The following is a 23,555-nucleotide window of genomic DNA, read 5'->3' as shown; positions in this document are numbered from 1 at the left end:
GGGAAAGTAGGGATGACGGTAAACCATTGCACCAAACAGAAGGAGGGCCAGTCAGGACACAGCAGCAGCTCTGGCCACTCAAACAGCAAACCTAATGGTTGTGCCCTCGGAAGTAAGGATTCTTGCTCTCTTCTGTTCGGTGTCTTCCCCCATCTCTGTCCCAACTCCCTGAGAGAGGCCCTCTCTTTTGCTTCCTACCCACCAGCATGGGTTCAGAGCCCTCTGGGGCAGAGCTCCCCGGGGGGACCTCCTCTCAAGAGCCAAGAAATGCCTGCTCCAGGAGAAGCTCCCCAGGAAGCTCACACGACACCCTGCCGGACAACATCTGCCTGAAGAAACGCCTCGAAATCAGCGGTCTGTCTGACAAGCACTCTGAGGCTTCCCCTCAACAGCAAGGTATCCAGCCTCTCGGGGGTACCTACCCCCAATCCTGTACTCCCATCATCTCTACTGGATTTTAAGACAAGGAAAACGAGGCGCTGAGGGGTAATTTCCCCAATTCTCCCAGCCAATAAATGGCAGTGGCAGGATTCAAACCCGTCAGGGTTTGTGTCACTCAACACCAGAGTCTGACCCACCCGGTGACCCCGCGGAAACTTTCTTCTGTGTTGGTTAGGCAGCTGCCGCTAGGCGCCAGAGAGAGCGGAGAGTCAGCAGGCGGGGCAGAGCGCGCGCAGGGACCCTCCTCCCGGAGCGGAAGCGGAAGCGGAAGCGTCACCGGGCTGTAGCGGGGGGTGGGGCCTCCCCGATGAAGCGCGACCTTTAACCTGCAGCCGAGGGTACGTCAGAGGCGGCCGCAGACGGAAGTGCGGAGGCGGCGGTGGGGCTGCCGGGCTGCCGGGCCGCGGGACCGTGGCGCTGCCGGGCTGCCGGTCCGCGGGGCTGCGTGGCCACTACGGGCCGGCTGCCATGGAGGTAACGGTGCCGGGGCGGCTAGAGTGGGACCGGGGCCCACCACCTCCCTGGCGGGCCTTCCCGCGCCGCGGTTCGGGACTCGGGGGTGGGCGCAGTGTGAGGGCTTGGCAGCCTCCTCTCCGCGCCCCGCAGCCCCGCTCTGCCCTCGTCTCTCCCTCTTGCCCCAGACTCAGCCCTTCGCGATTACCTGGCTCCTTTACAGCCAGACTGTATACGATTTCCCACACCACAGACCCCCCTCTTCCCTAGTTCTTTCTCACCTAGGAGTTTCCTACACTTGATTCCACGGAAAGGCTTTTTACCTATAAAGATTCCAGCGTTCCGTCTGGGATTAGGAGAAGAGTTCTGACACCTGGGTTTGATTTTGTTTTGCAGGATCCTGTTCAAGATGTGGTGGCTTCACCAGCCACCCCTGGGACCGGGAAATCTAAGGTGAAAGGAATACAGCTTTACTAGCTGGCTCACCGAAGGGTGGAGGGGTGATGAATGGAGAACTTTGGCATGGGTAGGGGGGGTGGCCTATTTAAAAGAAGCCCTTCTCCAAGGGATATCAGTTTTAATTCACACAGTAGTCAATCTGTTCTTTTTGGTTTTTTGGTTTGTTTTTGAAGTTCCCTGCTATGAAAAGAGTTGACTTTTTGTTTACTTCCTGCTCCTGGTTAGCACTGCTGAGAGATTCTGCCGTTTTTCAACCATTAAAGCAATCTAATTTATGAGCATTTGTATAGTGTAGTGGAAAGAGCAGTGACGTAAGTAGGATTCAAGGGACTCTCTTCTGTAGGCTTCTCCAGTGTAAAAAAAAAAAAGTTGAATATTTTTATGGTCCCATACATTTAATACTCAGTATAAACCACTAAGAAGATAGTGGTTTATTGCTTGCATACTAAGTTTTTGGCACTTACCTGAACACTTAGTTACTTCATTTAAGCTCCATGGGAAGCTTAAATGGTAAGACAGGTACTTATATTATTCAGATTTTACAGATGAGAAAACTGAGCCCAGGGTTAAGTAATTCCCTGATTTCTTAAGACTTACTGCACCCTGATTCTTCTTGTTACTCTAATTATGCTTATGTGTTTTCATGTAGCCAAAGACTGATTTCAGCCTTGAACAGGATAATTTTTACAGCTCCAAGGAACTATAAGTGGAATTAGTCCCAGTCCCCTAATTTTACAATTAAGTCAAAACCCAGAACTTGTCTTAACCTCAACAAGAATATATGTACAGTGAAGTGTGTAAACCTGGCGATTCACAGACCTGTACCCCTGGGGATAAAAAAGAATATATGTACAGAAGAGGATGTGTGTTGGTTTTTTACATTTCATAGTTGTTGCTTAACTAGTAATTGTTTAGTTAAAGTTGCATTTGCTGCTTTTTCAAAATATGGTTTGATTGACAAAGATTTATTCAGTAGGATGTTTTTAGGAGGACCTTGTGTTTATTTTGTGTGTGTGTGTGTGGTATAATAGAAACATGAGTTAAAACAAACTGGTAACATCATTACACCTTTCAGCTGGAAACATTGCCCAAGGAAGATCTTATCAAGTTTGCCAAGAAACAGATGATGCTAATACAGAAAGCTAAATCCAGATGTACAGGTATTGAATTGAAAATATTCATCTACACCACAATCTCATTGAAACAAGGTTAAAAATAGTAGGTTTTTTAAAGTATATTATCTTATTTTGTTTACTGGTATATCCAATAAAATCATAATTATAATGAAATCTATTATTATTTAACATTTTAACCATTTGCCTGTGATTTTTTTTTTCCCATTTCACATCTCTAAACTGCAGTTATCTTTGAATTATTAAAATAAAATCGGGGAAGAGGATCTTTAAAAAATTGTTAAAATTAAGCACTTTTTTTTTTACTTCATTTGGATTGTATATTGATCTGAAAAAGCATTTTTTTTCCTAGAGCAATCAGTTGAAATGTTAGAGACATAAGGTTGTGAGCCCAAAGAGGTAAAAAGAGGCCTCAAGTAAAGTAATAAGAGATTTCCATTCCTGGAATGTTGAAGTGTATATTTGCTGAAGCTGATTGATTGCCTGTTCACCCTTATGTTCCAAAAGGATGTAGATATTAGTATCCTTTTTAATTATGTGTGCTGAGGCCATGAATTTCCAATGATTAACAAATGTTAACTGCCCAGCCTAAAAGCGGGGATTTATTTTTTACTGGAAAAGGTCAACTTGTGTTTAGGGAGGTTGGATCAGCTTGTGATAAAGAGAATAATGGATTTAGAAAGGTGTTCTAGGCTCCAGACCTAGATATGAGTTAATGAAATAGGTTAGCATTTATGCCTAACATGAGGTTAGTTGTTGCTTTAAGATTATACAGTAAGAAGTTATTTACAACCAAAATAATATGTCTGGGATTTGCCTCAGAAGTATCAGGATGGGTAAGAAAAAAGGAAAAGGGAGAAGTAACTATAGGTCGGGATGAAACAAGAATCCATGTAATAATTGCTGAATTAAGGTGTTGGGTATATTAATCATGAGTTTTCTGTAAGAAAAAGGAAAGTGAAAGGTCATACTGGGTAAAGTTAATACTTTCTCAAAATATCTGCTGTTTAAATGTATTCTGATTTACAGTATTTTTTAAGAATGTACTTACCACTTCAGACAATAATTTCATTTCTGAACTGGTTTTTTTTTTTTTAATATTTAGAACTGGAGAAAGAAATTGAGGAATTGAAATCAAAACCTGTTGCTGGAGGAACTGATGATATTATTAAGGTAATGCAGCGGTTGCAAATATCGCTTCAATTTTTATGTATTTACTTAGAGGAAATGTCTAATGACAAACCAGATTTCCTTTAAAGCTGTCGGTCTGCCAGAGCTGTCTGGCTTTCTGTCCCTGTTTTTCCACTCCCTCCCTGTCCTTGGTTAAGTTTTTTACCTCTCTGGTTGCCTGTAAAAAGAGTTAAATGACCTCTCCATCCCTTTCTGTTCTTAAATGAGTGTTTCTTCCTCTCGTCTTCATCCCACACACTCTGTAATTAGAGGGTTGCCTTAATCACAGCCCTGCTCTTCCCTCTCCCCCTCAGAAGACCCAGGCTCAGGAATTTGATGATGATTTTTAGGCTGATAGATACATATAATCTGATAATAGACATATATCCCTGGATGTGACTACTGACATTTACAGCTGTTTGGGGAAAGAAATATTCACCCATTTTTCTTGTCTTCATATTCATATTCAGACCAAATCCCTTTGCCTGGACAACCAGTGGCAGCACTGTTTTTCAGGAACTTTAACTTTAGAGACTCTTCAGTTTTCCTGTTTCCTTTATCCTCTACACGTGTCAGCCACCAGTGACTTCTTGTTCTTTCAGGATAGTGCTGTGGTTTATCAGTATGCTTTTTCCGTTTCTATGGCTGTATGGTAAATGCCTCATGTCATACTTTTTTTGATATCTCCTTAACCAGGCTCTCTTTTCTCTTTTAAGTTTTGCGTGCTCTTACCAGATCATAGGGTACTATTTTTATTTTGTTACTCCCTGTCAAAGAAGCTGAACTGGTTATTCTTATTTACATGCCCTTAATCCTGACTGAATGCCTCCTCACCCCCAGTTTGGCCTAACCTTCTTTACAGTTTCTTTTACTTCTCAAAGCTCTGCAGTAATTTTTTCCTTTTTTGTATTTATAATTGGAGTCTTGATACCTGTTCTTTGATTATACGTTTATAAATTATCACATTCTTTTACTAGGGGCCTCCCAACCTGTGAGCAGTGTACAACTGAAGGACTCCCAGGCTGTAAGAAAGCTGTAAGAAAGCTTTAAGTCCCGTTGCATATCATGCACTGTTGCTTTGTTCTTTATTTAGCTAAGACAGTATATAAAGCTTGCACAGTGTGCACAAATACCATTTGGATTCACATTGTACTGATTTACTTAAGTATTACTGAATTCATAGTAGTTTTCTTTGCTTATTTGGTCATTTTGTATTTCCTTAATCAGTGATAGCTAAAGTAAAACTACTTAATATTTACCTAAGAGTGTTGACTCTAGAGCCAGACAGCCTGATTCATATCTTTGGGTCTCTCTCTGTTCTGCCATGTACTACCTATATGGCCATAGCTAAGTTTCTTCCCTTTTAGCTCCTTCACCTGTAGACTAGAGAAAATAATAATACCTACCTTTCATAGAGGTGTTGCATTTTGAGTTAATACGTGCTTAGCACTTAAAATTGCACCTGCCACATAAGTTCTCAATAATTAATTGTAGGGACACCTGGGTGGCTCAGTTGGTTAAACATCTACCTTTGGCTCAGGTCATGATCCTAGGGTCCTGGGATCAAGTTCTGCATTGGGCTCCCTAATAAGTGGGTAGCCGGCTTCTCCAAGAACTCTCCGTGCTTCCCCTGTTTGCACTCCCCCAACTTTGCACCTACTATCTCTCACTGTCTTTCTCTCAAATAAATAATCCTTTAAAAAAATAAAATAACTTATTGTAATTATGTTACTGGCATATTCTGTTTGTTGGGGTATTTAATACATACACACTAAAAGGGGGATTTTGTTTTTGAAGAGAGAACCACAGAGGCTTCTTTCTAATTTAGTATCAGTTAACTCTTAGCCCTTGAAATACTTGTTATACACTTGCATTCCAGAATATCTAAATATCTGCCCTGTATTTCCTCCTCATCCCCAATTGGTGTATTCTCTCTTTCGGTCAAAACTGCTGAAGAGGAGATTAGAAAATTTGTCTACATTAACAAGCTTTACTTTTCAGGTTAAATTTCATATTAAGCATGTTACCCTCACCACTCAAGTTTCAGAAAGTAACTCTGGTAAAATTCATGGGAACAAAACCGTTGGCTTGTAATTCTAATGAGAGAAGTACTTTGGGGAGTGATTGAAAGAGATGTCTATCAGTCATTTTTCTGTTTTAGAAAAATCCTATACTGTGATGTAATGTATTCTCTACACCTCTGGAAAACTTCTTGCTAAGTTTTATCTCTTCATTGGGGAAAATACCCTGGAAATTGTGGCTCTGAATATAGAACTTTGTTTTTCATATAATCTTAAAAATTTACGTCTTTTTTAAAAAGTTTTAATTATAATTAAAATTTCTGGAAATCATCTTATTTCTGGTAGTGATCTTCTAGTGCATTGGGATACATCTAAAATTATATTCAAAGCTGAATATTTGACTTTTATTTTAAAAATAGGAATAATAATCCATATTTTCCATGTCAAAATTTGAAGTGAACTTACATGCTGCTTCCAAAGGCAAGGGGAAGTTGAAAACTGCATGTTAAGAGAATGGAATTTCTAGTACAGTCATCTTTGTTACTATCTCTTTGCTGGAATCTATGTTGGCTGTTTTCAGTTAATGGCCTCTATATATCTCCTAAATTTAATAAATGTATTTAGACTTGCCCTGATACTTAGCAATCAGAAGTTTATATTGCAATGCATTATGTAGTGTGAAAAACTAATTTTAAAACTAAAATTGTTTTAACCAAAGTAATATATACATGTATTTACAAGTAATGCTAACAACTAAAGAGCTTATTGTAATACTAAGTAACTTGTGGGAATTATTTCTGTTTCTAAATAATATGGTTATACTGCTATTCTTTGATTTATTCGCTTTAGACATTTAGTTATTAATTTGCCATTATAACAGATGAAAATTTAGCTATCTTTCACAGCAACTCCTACTTCAGAATGGTCAAAGCAATCAGATAATCTTTTCCATTTTTTTTCTGGGACCACCTCCTTCTAGAGCCTTCTGTCCTGCAGAATGTTCTTGTCATTTTCTAGGTCTGCTGCAATTTTCCTGGAATTGGCCTTGTGCCGTGATCCTGTGAATTTCTACACTGCTTTCCTATATTGGCCCCTATTTGCTAGGTGACATGTCATTGACTTTCTTGGTTAACCTCATTTTTGTAGAGCATGTCCTTCTATAGCATCCTAAAAAGGGATGGAAAATGTTGTCATCCCATATTTTAAAATAGCTTTAATCTACCCCTGTCTGAATAATAGCTATAAGTTGATAGAAAACTCTAAATTTTCTGCATGTTTTGTTTATATTAAACAAAGTTTTTCTTTATTTCATGTAAGTTCAGAGGCAAACAGATCTAGGGTGATAGTGGACTAACACTTCGGATTTTAACATTTATCTAGATTTTAACCTTTAGGATTAACTTTATCTGGATTCATGGTGAATTGGACTTATGATTTCCCTGTTTGTAAAGTCCTCGGATATTTGTATCAAGTTATGCAAATTTTATAGAATAACTTGGGAATTCCTTCTTATTTTGTCTGAACAAGTTCATATGTAATTGGATAATCTGTTCTTTGAAAATTTGATGGAATCCACCTGTAAAACTTCCTTCTGTTTGGTAGACAACTTTTAAGTCATTAGTTTGATTTTTAAGTAGTTATAGTATTAATTTAGCTTTTTAATTTTTTCCTTGAGTTAATGAAGCTGTATTTTTCCACCAACTTTTATTCCTTTCGCTTCGGTTTTTAATATTGTTGCCAAATAATTATTCATAATATTCTCTTTAACTTTTGTATCTCTGATTTATATGTAGGCATGTTTTATTTTTATGATTGATTGTGACTTCTGTCTTCTCTTGGTGAGAGTCTTGTTAGTTGTTTCATTAGCATTTTTTTTTTCAAACAACTGACTTTTGTTCATTTAGTTTCTGTTTCATTTCTTCCGATCCTGTTTAATTTCTGCAGAGAACAAACCTGTCTGTGAGGAAGACAGGACACGGATGATTTCTTGCCTATTATTCTAACCACTTCCTATTCAGATTTTCAACCAATCCCCAATTTTTGAATCCCATACATTATACTTCCCTTAACAGTATCTGGGGCCTCCAGTTTCCAAGCATTTAGTTTTCTAGAGTATTTGCCAGCTTCTTATATGTGTTTCCTTGTAAAGGTGCTCTAAGTTATACTTTCCCTCTTTCTAATTGAGTTCATCCTTCACTTTTCAGTTTTCAAAAAATATGGTGAAATTTCCCATATCCTCACTTTTCTCCTTTTCTCTTTGTTCTTTTGTATAGACCTTTTTAAGTCTTTTATCCTTACTTTAGTGTGGTTTGGAAAAAGTGAAGAGAAAATTATGCATGTGGTCAATCCACCATATTTAACCTCAGGCAAACAAATCATCCTGTTCCAAAACAGGTATTGACTGAACGTCTGGATGCCCTTCTTCTGGAAAAAGCAGAGACTGAGCAACAGTGTCTTTGTCTGAAGAAGGAAAATATTAAAATGAAGCAAGAGGTTGAGGTAAGATGACCATTTGATGTTAGTTTTTTTTATTTGTTAACTAATATAGTTATGAATTTTAGAGCTAAGACCTTAACAAGTATCTAATCTGATGACTTTAATAATTTACAAGGAAACAAATTGATAGCTAAAAAAAAATAAGATCACCTGGCTGCATAGAAGTGGACCCAACATTGTTACATTGCTTAATCTTCCTTATTGCTGTAATGTCATTCTTTATTAAAAATTAATAAGGATTACTTATTGTGTGAAACAGTACTTACTTAAGTAAATTGATTCTCACACATACTCTAAATATCATTATCTATTCAGTTCTAAGATACTGGGTCTGGGCTCACTTTCTCCAAAAGTTCCTTATTATTTTATTCAGGAAATACTGATTAAAGTCTTGACTTAATGCAACTTACATAATTTATCACTTTTTAAAAGGAAATTAAACTTAACAGATTTCTTATTTCTTAGTTATTTGTGTTGTTTGCTTTTTTAGTCATTACTTTGAATAGCATATTCAGTACTGTTGATATGCAGTATATTGTCATACTTAAGGTAGTCACAGCCTGCACACAATTCTTGGAATCTCAGTATCATATTTCTCTATGTACATTTTTGCTCACTTCCTTTTTTAATTGGCCTGTGGCTAATATTTTTCCTGAAGGCAGGTGTTTCTTTTGTCTTAAATAATTGTTGTGTGCTTGTGTTTATAATAGGATTCTATAACTAAGATGGAAGATGTGCATAAGGAGTTTGAAGAATCGCAAAGAAACTATATGAAAGAAATTGAAAATCTGAAAAATGAATTAGTGGCAGTACGTTCCAAGCACAGTGAAGATAAAGCTAGCTTGCAAAAGGAACTAAAACAATTAGAACTTTCTGAACAACTTAAATTTCAGGGTGACTCTGAAGATAATGTTAAAAAACTACAAGAGGAGATTCAGAATATTAGGCCAGCCTTTGAGGAGCAAGTTTTATGTCTGCAAAAACAACTAAGAGCTGCCACAAATGAAAAGGAGAAAGAAATTACTCATCTCCAAGAAGTCATTGAGGCTAATTCCCAGCATTACCAAAAAGATATTAATAGTTTGCAAGAAGAGCTTTTGCAATTGAAAGCTACACATCAAGAGCAGGTTAAAGAATTGATGTGCCAAATTGAAGCATCTGCTAAAGAACGTGAAGCAGAAGTAAATAATGTAAACCAGTTAAAGGAGAATTTAGTCAGACAATGCAAGGCAACTGAGAAGAACATTCAAGAGAAATATGAATGTGAATTAGAAAACTTAGAGAATGCACCAAGTGCAAACCATGAAAATCAGACGTGTCCTTTGGTCTTACAAGAGGATGCTTTTGTAGAACAAGTAGTAAATGAAAAAGTCAAACATTTAGAAAATACTTTAAAGGAACTAGAGTCTCAACATAGTATTTTAAAAGATGAGGTAACTTATATGAATAATCTCAAATTAAAACTTGAAATTGATGCACAACATATAAAGGATGAGTTTTTTCATGAACGGGAAGACTTGGAATTTAAAATTAATGAATTGTTGCTAGCTAAAGAAGAACAGGGCTGTGTAATTGAAAAATTAAAGTCTGAGCTAGAAGAGTCAAATAAACAATTCTGCTGTACTATAGAACAACATAAGAAAGAAGTACAGAGTCTTAAGGAACAGCATCAAAAAGAAATATCAGAACTAAATGAGACATTTTTGTCAGGCTCAGAAAAAGAAAAATTAACATTAATGTTTGAAATACAGGGTCTTAGGGAGCAGTGTGAAAACCTACAGCAGGAAAAGCAAGAAGCAATTTTAAATTATGAGAGTTTGCGAGAGATTATGGAAATCTTACAAACAGAACTGGGGGAATCCGCTGGGAAGATAAGTCAAGAGTTTGAATCAATGAAGCAACAACAAGCATCTGATGTTAGTGAACTTCAGCAGAAGCTCAGAACTGCTTTTAATGAAAAAGATGCTCTTCTTGAAACTGTGAATCGTCTCCAGAGAGAAAATGAAAAGTTATCCCAACAAGAATTAGTACCAGAACTTGAAAATACCATAAAAAGTCTTCAAGAAAAGAATGAAGTATGTTTAGTTAGTCTCAGTCAGAAAGATACCATGTTACAAGAATTTGAAGCAAAGATAAGTTCTCTTACTGAGGAAAAAAATATTTTTGTAAGTAAAATAAAATCTTCTCATGAAGAGATGGATAATCTCCATAAAAAATATGAAGAGGAAGAAAAATTGATTATAGAACTTAGGGAAAAAGTGGAGCAAACTAGCCAGTACAACAGTGAACTAGAACAAAAGGTAAATGAATTAACAGGAGAACTAGAAGAAACTTTAAAAGAAAAGGATCAAAATAGCCAAAACCTAGAGAAGCTTAAGATTCAATTAAAAACTATTTCTGAAGACAAAGAAGCACTGTCATCTGAAGTGAAGTCTCTTTATGAGAAAAATGATAGATTAAGTTCAGAAAAGAACCAGTTAAATAGGGATTTAGAAGCTCTCCTGTCCCAAAAAGAAGGAGATTTTATGCTTAAGGAACACCTTTCTGAATTAGAAAAGAAACTTCAGTTAGTGGTTACAGAACGAGATAATTTAAGTACACTGCTTGAAAATGAGCAGGTGCAGAAGTTATCCGTCAAAACTCAGTTGTATGGTTTTCTTAAGCAGATTGAGTCCAAAATTTCAGAAGAAAGCAAAGAGCAAGATGTTGCGAATGTCCTGCAAGCTATAGGTGAATCCTTAACTAAAATAAATGAGGAAAAACACAACTTGATTTTTCAATATGATAAAAGAGTAGCAGAGTTAGAAAAAAAGATTGAGTGCCTTCAAGAAGAAAATGTTCAGTGTGAAGAACTTCGGTCTTTACTAAGAGACCATGAACAAGAGAAAGTTCTCTTAAGGAAAGAGTTAGAAGAAACACTGTCACATAAAGAGGCCTTGCAGTCTGATCTTCTAGAAATGAAGAATGCTAATGAAAAAACAAGACTCGAAAATCAGAATCTTTTAAGTCAAGTTGAAGAAGCCTCTCAAAAATTATGTAGCAAAAATGAAACCCATGATGTAAAAGAACAATGTTTTGTAAAGGAACTTGAAAATCTGAGGCTGTCACTAGAACAAAAAGAAGCTGAATTAGAGGATGTGAAAGCAGAGTTGTTGTTATTAAAGGTACTGTTATTTCAATTTTATTAATTTAAATACTTAATTCTAGATTCTAGAACATATGTGCATTGAATTTTTATACTTTGAAGTTAGAAGTAAATTTTCATCAGTTAAGCTCAAGTGACAATTTTCTGGAAGTACATTAAATATTTTCATGTTGTGTATCCTCTGTCCACATTGGTCACTTTTTATTTTGATCACTTTAGAATCTTGATCTTGCATACGATTAAATGATTAAGGGGTTAAATGTCTTGGTCAAAATCTTCCATCCAGTCACCATCAAAACTACAACATGAAAAAGACTTGTATTTCATTCTTGTGTGATATACATAATACATTTTTTTAAAGATTTTATTTATTTATTTGATAGAGAGATCACAAGTAGGTAGAGAAGCAGGCGGGGGGTGGGGGAGTGGGAAGCAGTCTCCCTGATGAACAGAGAGCCCAATGCGGGACTCGATGCCAGGAGCCCGAGATCATGAGCCAAGCTGAAGACAGAGACTCAACCCACTGAACCACCCAGGCGCCCTCCATAATACTTTAATTCTTAAAGAGCACTGTTGATCAGAAAACTGGGCTATTGCAATGTTTAACTTCAGCCAAAATTTTAGATTTTTCTCCAAAAATTTATGAAAGTATGATGAACTATAATCATATCTTTTCCTTATTGCATTATGTGTTTTATATGTGTCAGGCTGTTCATCTTGGCCTTGGATACTACTATTTTTTTTTATAGTAAATACTGTATGCATGATAAAGTCAGTATTACCTGGTCTATCAAGGTAAGAAAAAGATTTTTCATCAAATTGCTTTTTATGTGAATTTTTTTTAAGAGAATTTTTTCATGCATGACATGATGGCCAGTTCATTGTGGAGGATGAAGTGATTTTTTTCTTGTTTTTCCTATAAAATCTAGGATTCCTTAGAGAAATCACCTGTGGAAAGTAATCAGTCTTCTTTAGTAAAAGACCTGGAAGAGAAAATAGGTAAGTATGGTTTTGCCTATGGCGTTGCAGTGAATTACACACATTCTTCTAGTGTTAGAGTCTGTTGAGAAATGTGGTAACCAGTTAATGAGTTGTTAAATCGTAATAACTAGCTGTCTCTTTCTAATGTCCCCATTCTTGCTTCTCTGCCATCTGTTTGCCTTCCCTTCCAAAATTACCACTTTCTTGTGTAATCCAAAGAACTGATGTGATTCCCTTTATAAATGGTTCCATGATTGTCTTGGGATTTTTCATTGATTTAGCAGACTTTATTTGAATGCCAGGCTATGGTAATAGCAGAGTGATTAAGATACAGACCATGTCTTCAGAGAGTTCAATGCCGGAAGGGGTTGTCATTGCAGTAGTTTGAGGTGTGGACAAGATACAGTGCTGACTCTACAGGAAGGCATGATTAACTGTCTTGAGTTAGGAAAAACATCACAAAATAGGCTATACTTTTGTTGTGTCTTGAAGAATGAGAAATATGACAAGAGAAGAGGCAAGAGGGAAGAAGTGCATGTATGTTAACATATATAACATCAGGGAGCATACCAAGAAGTTCAGGAGGGACAGGAGTCCCATCACAAAAGCAGTAGAACGTGTGCAGAGCAGTTGGGACTTTCTCCTAACACATCTTCATCAAACTAACATTATGGGGTAGCTATTTTATTCCCCTTTAAAAATGAAGAAACAAATACTTTGAAGTGTTAAGTAATGTGACCATGATGCTTCAGTTTAGCAGTTGGTCCTGTGGGGGAGAGGGAGAGGAGGAAGTTATAAGATTTTATGATGAATCCTGTTTTTCTTGTGATGGATGATTGGAGCAAGTGGAGTTAGATGAGATTAGGAACTCAGTTTGAAACATGTTTAAATAACAACCCAAATGGAGATGTCAGGTAGATTGCTAAATATGCAAATCTGGAGTTAGAGGGAGGTAACTAGACCAGAAATAAAAAGTTGCAGTTAACATAATAATTGCCTTAAAAGCCCTGAGATGGAGATCAGTAAGGAAAGGAATATAGAAAAAAAAAAAAAAAGATCAGAGAGACATGACCTGTCATTTAAAAATTTGAAAGATAGGAACAGCAAAGGAGATTCAGAAGGAGTAACGAGGGAGTTAGGAAAACCCAGAGCATAAATGTCTTAGAAATCAAGACCAATGAAGCACAAGTGATGGAAGTGTTTCAAAAGGAAACAAGTGTTTAATCGTGGCGGAAGCTGCTATAGGTCAAGTAACATTGGTGCAATGAACTAATCATTAGATTAAGCAACATAGAGGTCACTGGTCACCTGATTACTGTTCTGTGATATGCTAAGGCCAGAGTCTGATTGAAATGAATTCAAGAAAAAAATGGGAGAAGAGAAACTTCAGAGCATGTGTACACAACTCTTAACACAGAGTTTTGCTGTACAGGAAGGACATGAGACCAAATCCAGATGGGAAATGTGGTGATTTGCCTTTTTGTGTGTGTGATGTTTCACCAGTCCTTCTGTAACCTCTTCCCATCCTGTGTGCTGCTTCCACTGTTTGCTCTTAGCTTTAAAGCTCTTGATATTTTCCTTATTGCATGTTGGAAAAAATGTATTAGGGGGATTTGCTGCACAAGAAGGAGGGTGCATTGCTGCACTGATGCCTGAGTCAGTGAGAAGGTACAGAATAAAATGAAGAAGTGGAATTTCTGGCAGGTGCTGCACACACAGACAGTCACCTGTAGCAGCAGAGGAAGGCCGAGGCTGTGAGCACAAGTACATCTAGATTAACGAGCAAGGACAGAAATTCGGATTGTAACTTAAGCAGAAATAGCAAGAAGTAAGATCTGGAACACAGGAGTTGAAATAGAGAACATTGCTAAACTAAAGACATAAAGGGAGAGATCAAGATTGGATACATAAAACACATTATGGGTTTAATTGTAAAAATCACACCTGCCAACCAAGAGGAGTATGCCTACGGAGCCTAAGTATTTAACCGTGTCTTGTATTTTCCCTACATGACCCTGATTTGCACATTGCCACCAAAAGTCCTACGGTACTTGAGTTTCTAGGATATCTTTTTTTTTTTTAAAGACTTTATTTGAAAGAGAGAGCGCACAAGTGGAGGTGGGGAAGAGCAAAGGGAGAGGAAGAAACTAACTCCTTGCTGAGCGGGGAGCCCAATAGGGGGCTTGATCCCGGGACCCTGAGATAATGACCTAAGCCAAAGGCAGTCCCTTAACCAACTGAGCCACCCAGGTGCTCTGTAGGAAATCTAATGTTAAAAGAGTCCTAACAGCCTCCAATTTCTAGCTGCTTATGAAATGATTTTTTTAAAAGTAGGCCATTTTGATGGATTACAGGAAATGAACATTTTTCACATTGTTTACCTTGTTTATGTAATGAATAAGCTTTCACTTAAAAAATATTAATGTTTTTGCTACTTATTTCAGTACTTTTAATTCCAAATTACAGATTTTATGTTCCCGATTAAAGGTTAATATCTAAGGCTAAAGTAAGTAAATAATTTGGATTTTTTTTTTCCTTTAGAGTTCATGTATAATTCTTTCATTTTGTATTTTTAGGATATCTGGAAAAAGAATCCAAAGAAAAAGAGGAAAAAATAAATAAGATAAAACTGGTTGCTGTGAAGGCGAAGAAAGAACTAGATTCTAGCAAAAAAGAGGTAAGGGGACTTAAAAATGCAAGATTCAAGAATCTTACATGTTAGAGAATTTAGTTTTTCTGTCCATAAAAAGCTTATCATATATTTAAAATAGGCCCAGACTCTACGAGAAGAGCTAGAATCTGTTCTATCAGAAAAGGATCAGTTGTCTACTTCCATGAGAGATCTCATTCAAGGAGCAGAAAGCTATAAGGTAAAAAAAGTTATTTTAATAACAAGTTATGTTTGTAACTTACAAGTTAAGGAATATTATTAGAAATGTAAAACTCTTGTCTGTAACACAGTCACCTTGTACTTTTTAGTGAATCCTTTTTTCTGTTTTTTTGTGTGTAATGTGGTAGCATCCTAGTATCAAGATTTTAAGTGTCTAAGCTTTAAAGTTCTTTCAAGCTATTATTTTTTTAAAACTAAAGTTCTGTTTTGGGATTTCCTAATAAAATAAGTAACAAAAAAGATGGCTATTATTACTGTTATTATTTGAAATTCTGGCCAAGTGAATAAATTGAAAGCTCAAATAACAGGTTTAAAAAGGAAAATGAATGCATTATTTGGAGGTAATAATGCTTGTCAACCTAAAATGAGAATCTATTATAAAAATAGAAAATGAGACTGTAATGACATCATTAAATGTAAGATAAAAACCATCGCGTTCTTTTATGTATGTATTCAGCAAATATTTATACAGTCAGGCCGAATACTGAGTTCTAGGGAGATGCAGCCAACCAAATACACTAATTTCCCTCCCTCTTAGGACTTAAATTTCAGTGGCAATAATAGACAAGTAGACCAAAATTTAAGAAACTTACTGTGTAGAACAATAAAAATGGGTGGTAGGGATAAAAGAGTAAGCTAAGTGGGATTGATTGAAAGAAGAAAATTCCATAGTAGCCAAAAAATAAAATTTTGGAAGAACTTTAATGAGAAAACTTGGCCTTCATGAAGAAAACTGCAAAACACATATATGGCAACTATTGTTATTTGAAATACTAGTTTTCAGGTTGGTTTACATGCTCTAAACCAATTTCACTAAAAATCTAGGATTCTTTTTGATCGGGCAATCTTGATAATTCTAAGTTTCAAATGGAAAATAAGCTTATAAGGGTAGTTAAAAGGAAAATGGACATCTTGATTTAGCAGATGCTAAAATTTTATTAGGAAATAATAATAATGTGATACGGGTCTGATATAAAAATAAGACATTAACAGAAGGTATAGGGACTTCTATATAACAACAAGCACTTCTAGGCCAGGCTCTCTTCTAAGCACTTTACTTTTCTTTTTAACACTTAATTCTGGAAAGAACCCCAAGAAATATGTTACTAACATTGCCAGTTTACAAGTGAGAAATCCAAGGCACAAAGAGATTAAGAGATTCAAATCACAGAGCAAGTAACATAGTAAAGCCAGGATTGGATTCAGGCAGTGTGGTTCCAGATCTGTTCTAATACCAACTAAGCTATACGATTCCAGTAAAATTTGAAAATATAGAAACCAACAAAGAAGGAATTAAATAACTACTTCTGAATAATTCAGATTTTTATTTCACTCCCACACACCAGAATAAATCCTAGATGGATTTAAAGAATTTTGTCAAATGTGGAAGGGATTTTTAAAAACCTAGTATAAGACACTTATATTGAGTTCTGGATATGAAATACATTTTCTTTCTTAAAAATTTAAAGCAATTAAAGAAGTTACAAAAATAAAGATAGACTGCACTATAATAAAATATAAAATTAACATGAAAATATGACAAGAGATTAATATTCTTAATATATAAAGGTATCTGACAAATTCATTTTTTAAAACACTTATTTGAAGTTTAAATATAGTCTTATTTGTCTTTTATGAGCCATTAGCAGCTTGCTTCTTTCAATTTTAGGAATCCCATAACGTATTTTATTAATTTCCTGCATGGGTAGACCAGGTATACCAAAATCTTTGTTTAAAATATAGATTTCAAAAGACTGAAAAAAGAACAGAGTATCAAAGAACCGTGAGACAAGAACAGAAAGTATAACTGCATAATGAGAATACTAGTAGGAGAAGAAAGACATGACTTTCAACAAACGTAAAAATTTCTTTGGAAAATGATACAGGTCAGACTCAGAAAAGGCAACACAATATTGAAGAAGAACAAAACAGGAGGATTAATCTGACCTCAAGACGTAGTATAACACTACAGCAATCAAGACAGTGTGGTTTTGGTGAAAGAATAAATAAATAGATCAGTGGAACAGAACAGAGAACCCAGAAATAGACCCACATAAATATAGTCAACTGTTCTTTGACAGTGGAGCAAAGATAATCTTTCAACAAATGGTGCTGGAACAACTGGACATGCACATTCAAAACAAACGGAATCTAGATACAGATCGTATATCCTTCACAAAAATTAACTCAAAGTGAATCACAAACCTAAATGTAAAACATAAAACTGTGATATCCCTAGAAGAGAGCAGGATAAAACGTAGATAAATGTGGGTATGGCAGTGACTTTTTAGATAGAACACCAAAGGCATGATCCATGAAAGAATTGATAAGCTATATGTACTTCATTTGAATTACAAATTTCTGTTCTGTGAAAGATAGTATCGAGAGAACGAGAAGGCATAGACTGGGAGAAAATACTTGCAAAGGACATATATATATGGTGGACTGTTATCCCAAAATACACAAAGAACCACTGAAACTCAACAGTAAGAAAACAGAAACCTGATTTTTAAAATGGACCAAAAACTTCACAGATACCACACTAAAGATGATAAAGAGATGGAAAATAAGCATATGAAAAGATACTCCAAGGAAATACAAATGAAAACAATGAGATAACCTGTTATCTCATATCACACCTATTAGAATGGCCAAAATCTTAAACATCAACACACCAAATGCTGACAAGGACTTGGAGCAATAGGAACTCTCATTTAGGAACTCTAGTGGTGATGCAAAGGAATAAGTACAACCATTTGGGGAGAAGTTTTGCAGTTTCTTACAAAACTAAACCTACTCCCCTTCCAAATTTTTTTTTTTTAATAAATATATAATGTATTTTTATCCCCAGGGGTACAGGTCTGTGAATCGCCAGGTTTACACACTTCACAGCACTCACGATAGCACATACCCTCCCCAATGTCCATAGCCCCCTCCCCCTCTCCCAATCCCACCTCCCCCCAGCAACCTACTCTTCTTACCCTACAGTCTAGTAGTAACCATTGATATTTACCCAATGCAGTTGAAAACATATCCACACAAAAAATCTATACATAGGTGTTTACAGCAGCTATATTTATAATTTCCAAAATTTGGGAACAACCAAAGTAGCCTTCAGTAGGTGACTAGATAAGCTGTGGTACATTCAAACAATGGAATATTATTCAGCTCTAAAAAGAAATGAGCTATCGAGCCGTGAAAAGGTGTGGAGGAAACTTATATGTATACTACTTTAAGCAAAAGAAGCCAATCTGAAGAGTCTACATAATGTATGATGCCAAATATATGACATTCTGGAAAAGGCAAAAGACAGTCAAAAAAAAAAAAAAAAATCAGTGGTACCTAGGGATATGTGGGAGAAATGGATGAATAGGTAGGGGGCAGGGAATGGAAAAAGGAAAAATGGAAATAGTAGGAAAAATCCTCTATGGATTTTTAGCTTGTAAACTATCTCTATGATAATCTGTAATGGTGGATGTATCTCATTTTAAATTTGTCCAGACCTAGAGAATGTGTAACACCAAAAATGAACCCTAATGTAAACTCTGGATATTGGAGGATGACGTGTCCTTGATAGGTCATCGGTTACAATAAATAGACCACCATGGTGAGGCTTGTTGATAATGTCAGAGGCTCTGCATTTGGAGTGGAGGGGTAATGGGAAACCTCTATACCTTCCTCTTAGTTTTGGTGTGAAGCTAAAACTCCAAAAAAAAAAAAAAAAATCTTATAAAACTTTTTTTTAATAAGTTTTATAGTTACAAAATTTTCTTGATCTTTGAGTAAGGTAGGGATTCCATTTGTGATGAAACATCAAGATTTAAGATTAAATTAGCAATGCTGATATGTTTAAGTATGATGATCACTAAAAGCAAAACAAAGCTGGAAACATCACATCCGGACTTCAAGCTATATTATGAACTGTAATCATCAAGACAGTATGCTACTGGCACAAAAACAGACACCTGGATCAGTGGAGAAGAATAGAAAACCCAGAAACAGACCCACAACTATATGGTCAACTAATCTTTGAGAAAGCCAAAATGAATACTCAATGGAAAAAAGTCTCTTCAACAAATGATTTTGGGAAAACTGGACAACAACCTACAAAAGAATGAAACTGGACCACTTTCTTACATTATACACAAAAATGAATTCAAAATGAATGGAAAACTTAAATGTGAGACAGGAAACCATCAAAATCCTAGAGGAGAACAAAGGCAGCAACCTCTTTGACCTCAGCCATCTCAACTTCTTACTAGACATCTTGCTGGGAGCAAGGGAAACAAAAACAAGAATGAACTATTGGGACTTCATCAAGATAAAAAGCTTCTATGCAGCAAGGAAGCAACAAAACTAAAAGGCAACCTATGGAATGGGAGAAGGTATTTGAAAATGACATATCTGGTAAAGGGTTAGTATCCAAAATCTGTAAAGATCTAATCAAATGCAACACCCAAAAAATAAATAATCCAGCTAAGAAATGGGCAGAAGACCTGAACAAACATTTTTCCAAAGAAGACATCCAGATGACTAGCAGATACATTTTTTAAGAAGATTTTTATTTATTTATTTGTCAGAGAGAGTGCCCAAGAGCACAAGCGGGGGAGCAGCAGGCTCCCCACTGAGCAGGACCCTAGGATCATGACCTGAGCCTAAGGCAGACTGAGCCACCCAAGCATTCCTAGCAGATATGTTCTAAAAAGATGCTTAACATCAGTCATCCTCAGGGAAATACAAATCAAAACCACAATGAGATGCCACCTCACTCTTGTCAGAATAGCTAAAATTAACAAAACGACAGATGTTGGTGAGGATATGGAGAAAGGGCAACCTCTTACACTGTTGGTGGGAATGCAGACTGATGCAGCTACTCTGGAAAACAGTATGGAGGTTCCTCAAAAAGTTAAAAATAGTGGGGCGCCTGGGTGGCTCAGTGGGTTAAGCTGCTGCCTTCGGCTCAGGTCATGATCTCAGGGTCCTGGGATCGAGTCCCGCATCGGTCTCTCTGTCTACTTGTGATCTCTCTCTGTCAAATAAATAAAATTAAAAAAAAAAAAAAGTTAAAAATAGAACTACCATAGGACCCAGCAATTGCACTACTAGGTATTTACCCAAAGAATACAAAAATAGTGATTCAGGGGGTGCATGCACCCTGATATTTATAGCAGCATTATCAACAATAGCCAAACTATGGAAAGAGCCCAGATGTCCATTGACAGATGAATGGATAAAAAAGATGTGGCGTATATATACGATGGAATGTTACTCAGCCATCAGAAAGAATGAAATCTTGCCATTTGCAACAGTGTGGATGGAGCTAGTTTATTATGCTAAGCACAATAAGTCAGAAAAAGACAAATACCTTATGATGTCACTGGTATGTCAAATTTGAGAAACAAAATAGATGAACAGAGGGGGAAAGGGAAAAGACAGGAATGCGAACCATGAGACTCTTAACTGTAGAGAAAAAAACTGAGGGTGGGGGGGGGATGGGCTAAATGAGTGATGAGTATTAAAGAGGGCACTTGTGATGAGCACTGTGTATTACATATAAGTGATGAATCACCAAATTCTACACCTGAAATTGATTTTAGTATTTAAATAAAAAATGAAATTTAAAAAGAATGATAATCACTTTTTATAAAAACAGACTTATAATTGAGCTCCATTAGGCTCCTTAGGGAGCATCAATATTAGGATGCTGAGTAAATTTGTGGATTACTTACAAATTTGGCTAATTTCTTTTTTCAGTGTTCATACCGCTTACAATAATCATCTTTATTAGTTTTTTTAAAGATCTGACACGCAGCAGTTCTGAAGGGATGATAATTCGTAATTATTCTTTGCTGATTATAATCAGAATTTCCTGTAGAGAGCCATTATTTACTAGAGACTGCTTTGGTATTCAATTTTTGCAGCCCTTGACAACTGTTAGAACCATAGCGAATAAAAACAAAGACGACCAGCTAGAATGTAAGAGGATAAAGAGCTCTGATCTATAGAGTTAGAGGAATCTGCACAAATACAAAACAAGCATGGAATCTTCTCTCTGTGAAAAAGAACACAAATGATTTCTCAGTATGCCAGGAAGTAACAGAATCCTCAGACAAATAAACATGGATAAATTTTTAAGCCAGATTCTAGATTCCCAGTTCCTGCCTTTGTCACAAGATGAGTAGACCATAAAGTTGAAACCCAGATTCTAACACTCAGCTACCAGTGTGGAGAACAGTTGATTATATATAAATCAGAATTAGAAACAAAATTAGATTTGGCCAAGAATCAGGTTTGGTGGGGCACCTGGATGGCTCAGTGGGTTAAAGCCTCTGCCTTCGGCTCAGGTCATGATCCCAGGGTCCTGGGATCGAGCCCCACATCAGGCTCTCTGCTCCGCAAAGAGCCTGCTTCCTCCTCTCTCCCTGCCTTCCTCTCTGCCTACTTGTGATCTCTGTCTGTCAAATAAATAAATAAAATCTTTAAAAAAAAAAAATCAGATTTGGCAAGCAGGAACCAGAAAGAGCATATAATTGTCACACATGAGACCTACCTCAGAGGAGACTGGGAGGGGGAGCGAAGGACTCAAGAGGTCCTGGTCCGGATGAAGGCCACTTTTTAGGCTTCCCAAAATAAACTTTCAAAGAAAACTCGGAAAGATCTTGTTATTCTGCACACAAATTCACTTATGTAAAGAACAGATCAGTAGTTCTCCAGGAACAAAAGTGAAAACCGGATTTGTAAGAGAGAAGAGAGGAAGGAAAAAAAAATCCCACATACAGTCTGGAAACAGTGAAGCTCATGTACATATTTGGAGGATAGCCTGATTTGCTTGTATGTCACGAAAAGGCCTGTCTGGGCAGTTTGTTCTTGAGTAGGGGCAAACCAGAAATATTAAAGAAAATTCCATTGGTTTTAGAGTTCAGAAAATGTTAAACATTTTGTCACAGAGTTTGAGAGACTGTTTTATAAAATACCTTCCCATGTTCTTCTATTAGCACTTCGACCTTTTATTAGTTGGGCCTGAAACATTTCCCTCATCAGAATTCTTTAGGTAGAAGGCAACCAGGTTAAACTTTGTCTTCTCCTTCTCTAAATGTTCATGTTTCAGAAGTTTTTTTTTGTTGATGACTAGAATATTTAACTTGCAGATATTATATTGTATAAATGTAAAATCCTTTTGCCCTTTAATAGTTCCCCCATACTAAAAGTCATCTGAATTGTACTAATTATATAATGCCAGTTAGTTATTCTACCAAATGTTGAATTTAAATATTTTAAGCTTTATTCATAAATGTTCTCATGGACTCGCGAACTCAATAGACTCATAAATGTTTTTTCAAAATGGCTTGATAATATAGTCTGACTGGTTGAATGTATAATAATTGCCTAAAGTTAAATCCTTTTGTCTTTTTTTGAAGAATCTTTTATTAGAATATGATAAGCAGTCAGAGCAGTTGGATGTGGAAAAAGAACGCGCTAATAATTTTGAGCATCACGTAGAAGACCTTACAAGACAATTAAGGAATTCAACTTTTCAGGTAAAATTTTTTGAGATATAATTGACATATAACATTATGTTACTTTAGTTTCAGGCATACAACATCATGATTTGTATATAGTTAATACCTGTCACCATACATAGTTAATTTTTTCTTGCAATTAGAATTTTAAGATTTTACTTTTTTAAGTAAAAAAAATTTTTTATTACTTCATCGAGACCAAAAGCTTCTGTACAGCAAAAGAAACAGTTAACAAAACAAAGGGACAGCCCACAGAATGGGAGAAGATATTCCAAATGACAGTATAGACAAAGGGCTGATATCTAAAATCTATAAAGAACTCCTCAAACTCAACACACACAAAACAGATAATCACGTCAAAAATTGGGCAAAAGACATGGACAGACACTTCTCCAATGAAGACATACAAATGGCTATCAGACACGTGAAAAAATGTTCATCATCGCTAGCCATCAGGGAGATTCAAATCAAAACCACATTGAGATACCACCTTAGACCAGTTAGAATGGCCAAAATTAACAAGACAGTAAACAATACGTGTTGGAGAGGTTGTGAAGAAAGGGGATTCTCTTACACTGTTGGTGGGAATGCAAGTTGGTGCAGCCAACTGTGTGTTGGAAAACAGTGTGGAGGTTCCTTAAAGTAAAAATAGAGCTTCCCGTGATCCCGCAATTGCACTACTGGGTATTTACCCCAAAGATACAGATGTGTGAAAAGAAGGGCCATCTGTACCCCAATGTTCATAGCAGCAATGGCCACAGTCACCAAACTGTGGAAAGAACCAAGTTGCCCTTCAGTGGACGAATGGATAAAGATGTGGTCCATATACACAATGGAGTATTATGC

At 36.4% G+C, this 23,555-nt stretch overlaps 1 protein-coding gene across 1 annotated transcript in view; it reads left to right on the top strand.

Annotated features, from left to right (window-relative positions):
• The first annotated feature begins 788 nt into the window (after nucleotides 1–788).
• The window catches only part of GCC2 (GRIP and coiled-coil domain containing 2), a 57,178-nt gene continuing 34,411 nt past the window's right edge, over nucleotides 789–23,555 (top strand). Inside the window, exons 1-10 of the mRNA XM_045980874.1 lie at nucleotides 789–915; nucleotides 1,291–1,347; nucleotides 2,429–2,513; nucleotides 3,592–3,659; nucleotides 8,072–8,176; nucleotides 8,884–11,337; nucleotides 12,248–12,317; nucleotides 14,876–14,976; nucleotides 15,071–15,169; nucleotides 22,608–22,727. Coding sequence (XP_045836830.1) covers nucleotides 910–915; nucleotides 1,291–1,347; nucleotides 2,429–2,513; nucleotides 3,592–3,659; nucleotides 8,072–8,176; nucleotides 8,884–11,337; nucleotides 12,248–12,317; nucleotides 14,876–14,976; nucleotides 15,071–15,169; nucleotides 22,608–22,727 — 3,165 coding nt within the window. The 5' untranslated portion in view covers nucleotides 789–909. The remainder of the gene's footprint in view (nucleotides 916–1,290; nucleotides 1,348–2,428; nucleotides 2,514–3,591; nucleotides 3,660–8,071; nucleotides 8,177–8,883; nucleotides 11,338–12,247; nucleotides 12,318–14,875; nucleotides 14,977–15,070; nucleotides 15,170–22,607; nucleotides 22,728–23,555) is intronic.

The sequence above is a fragment of the Meles meles genome, chromosome 16, assembly GCF_922984935.1.
Source record: "Meles meles chromosome 16, mMelMel3.1 paternal haplotype, whole genome shotgun sequence".
In the NCBI taxonomy this organism is placed as follows: Eukaryota; Metazoa; Chordata; class Mammalia; order Carnivora; family Mustelidae; genus Meles; species Meles meles.
This window is presented reverse-complemented; position numbering and strand designations above follow the sequence as displayed.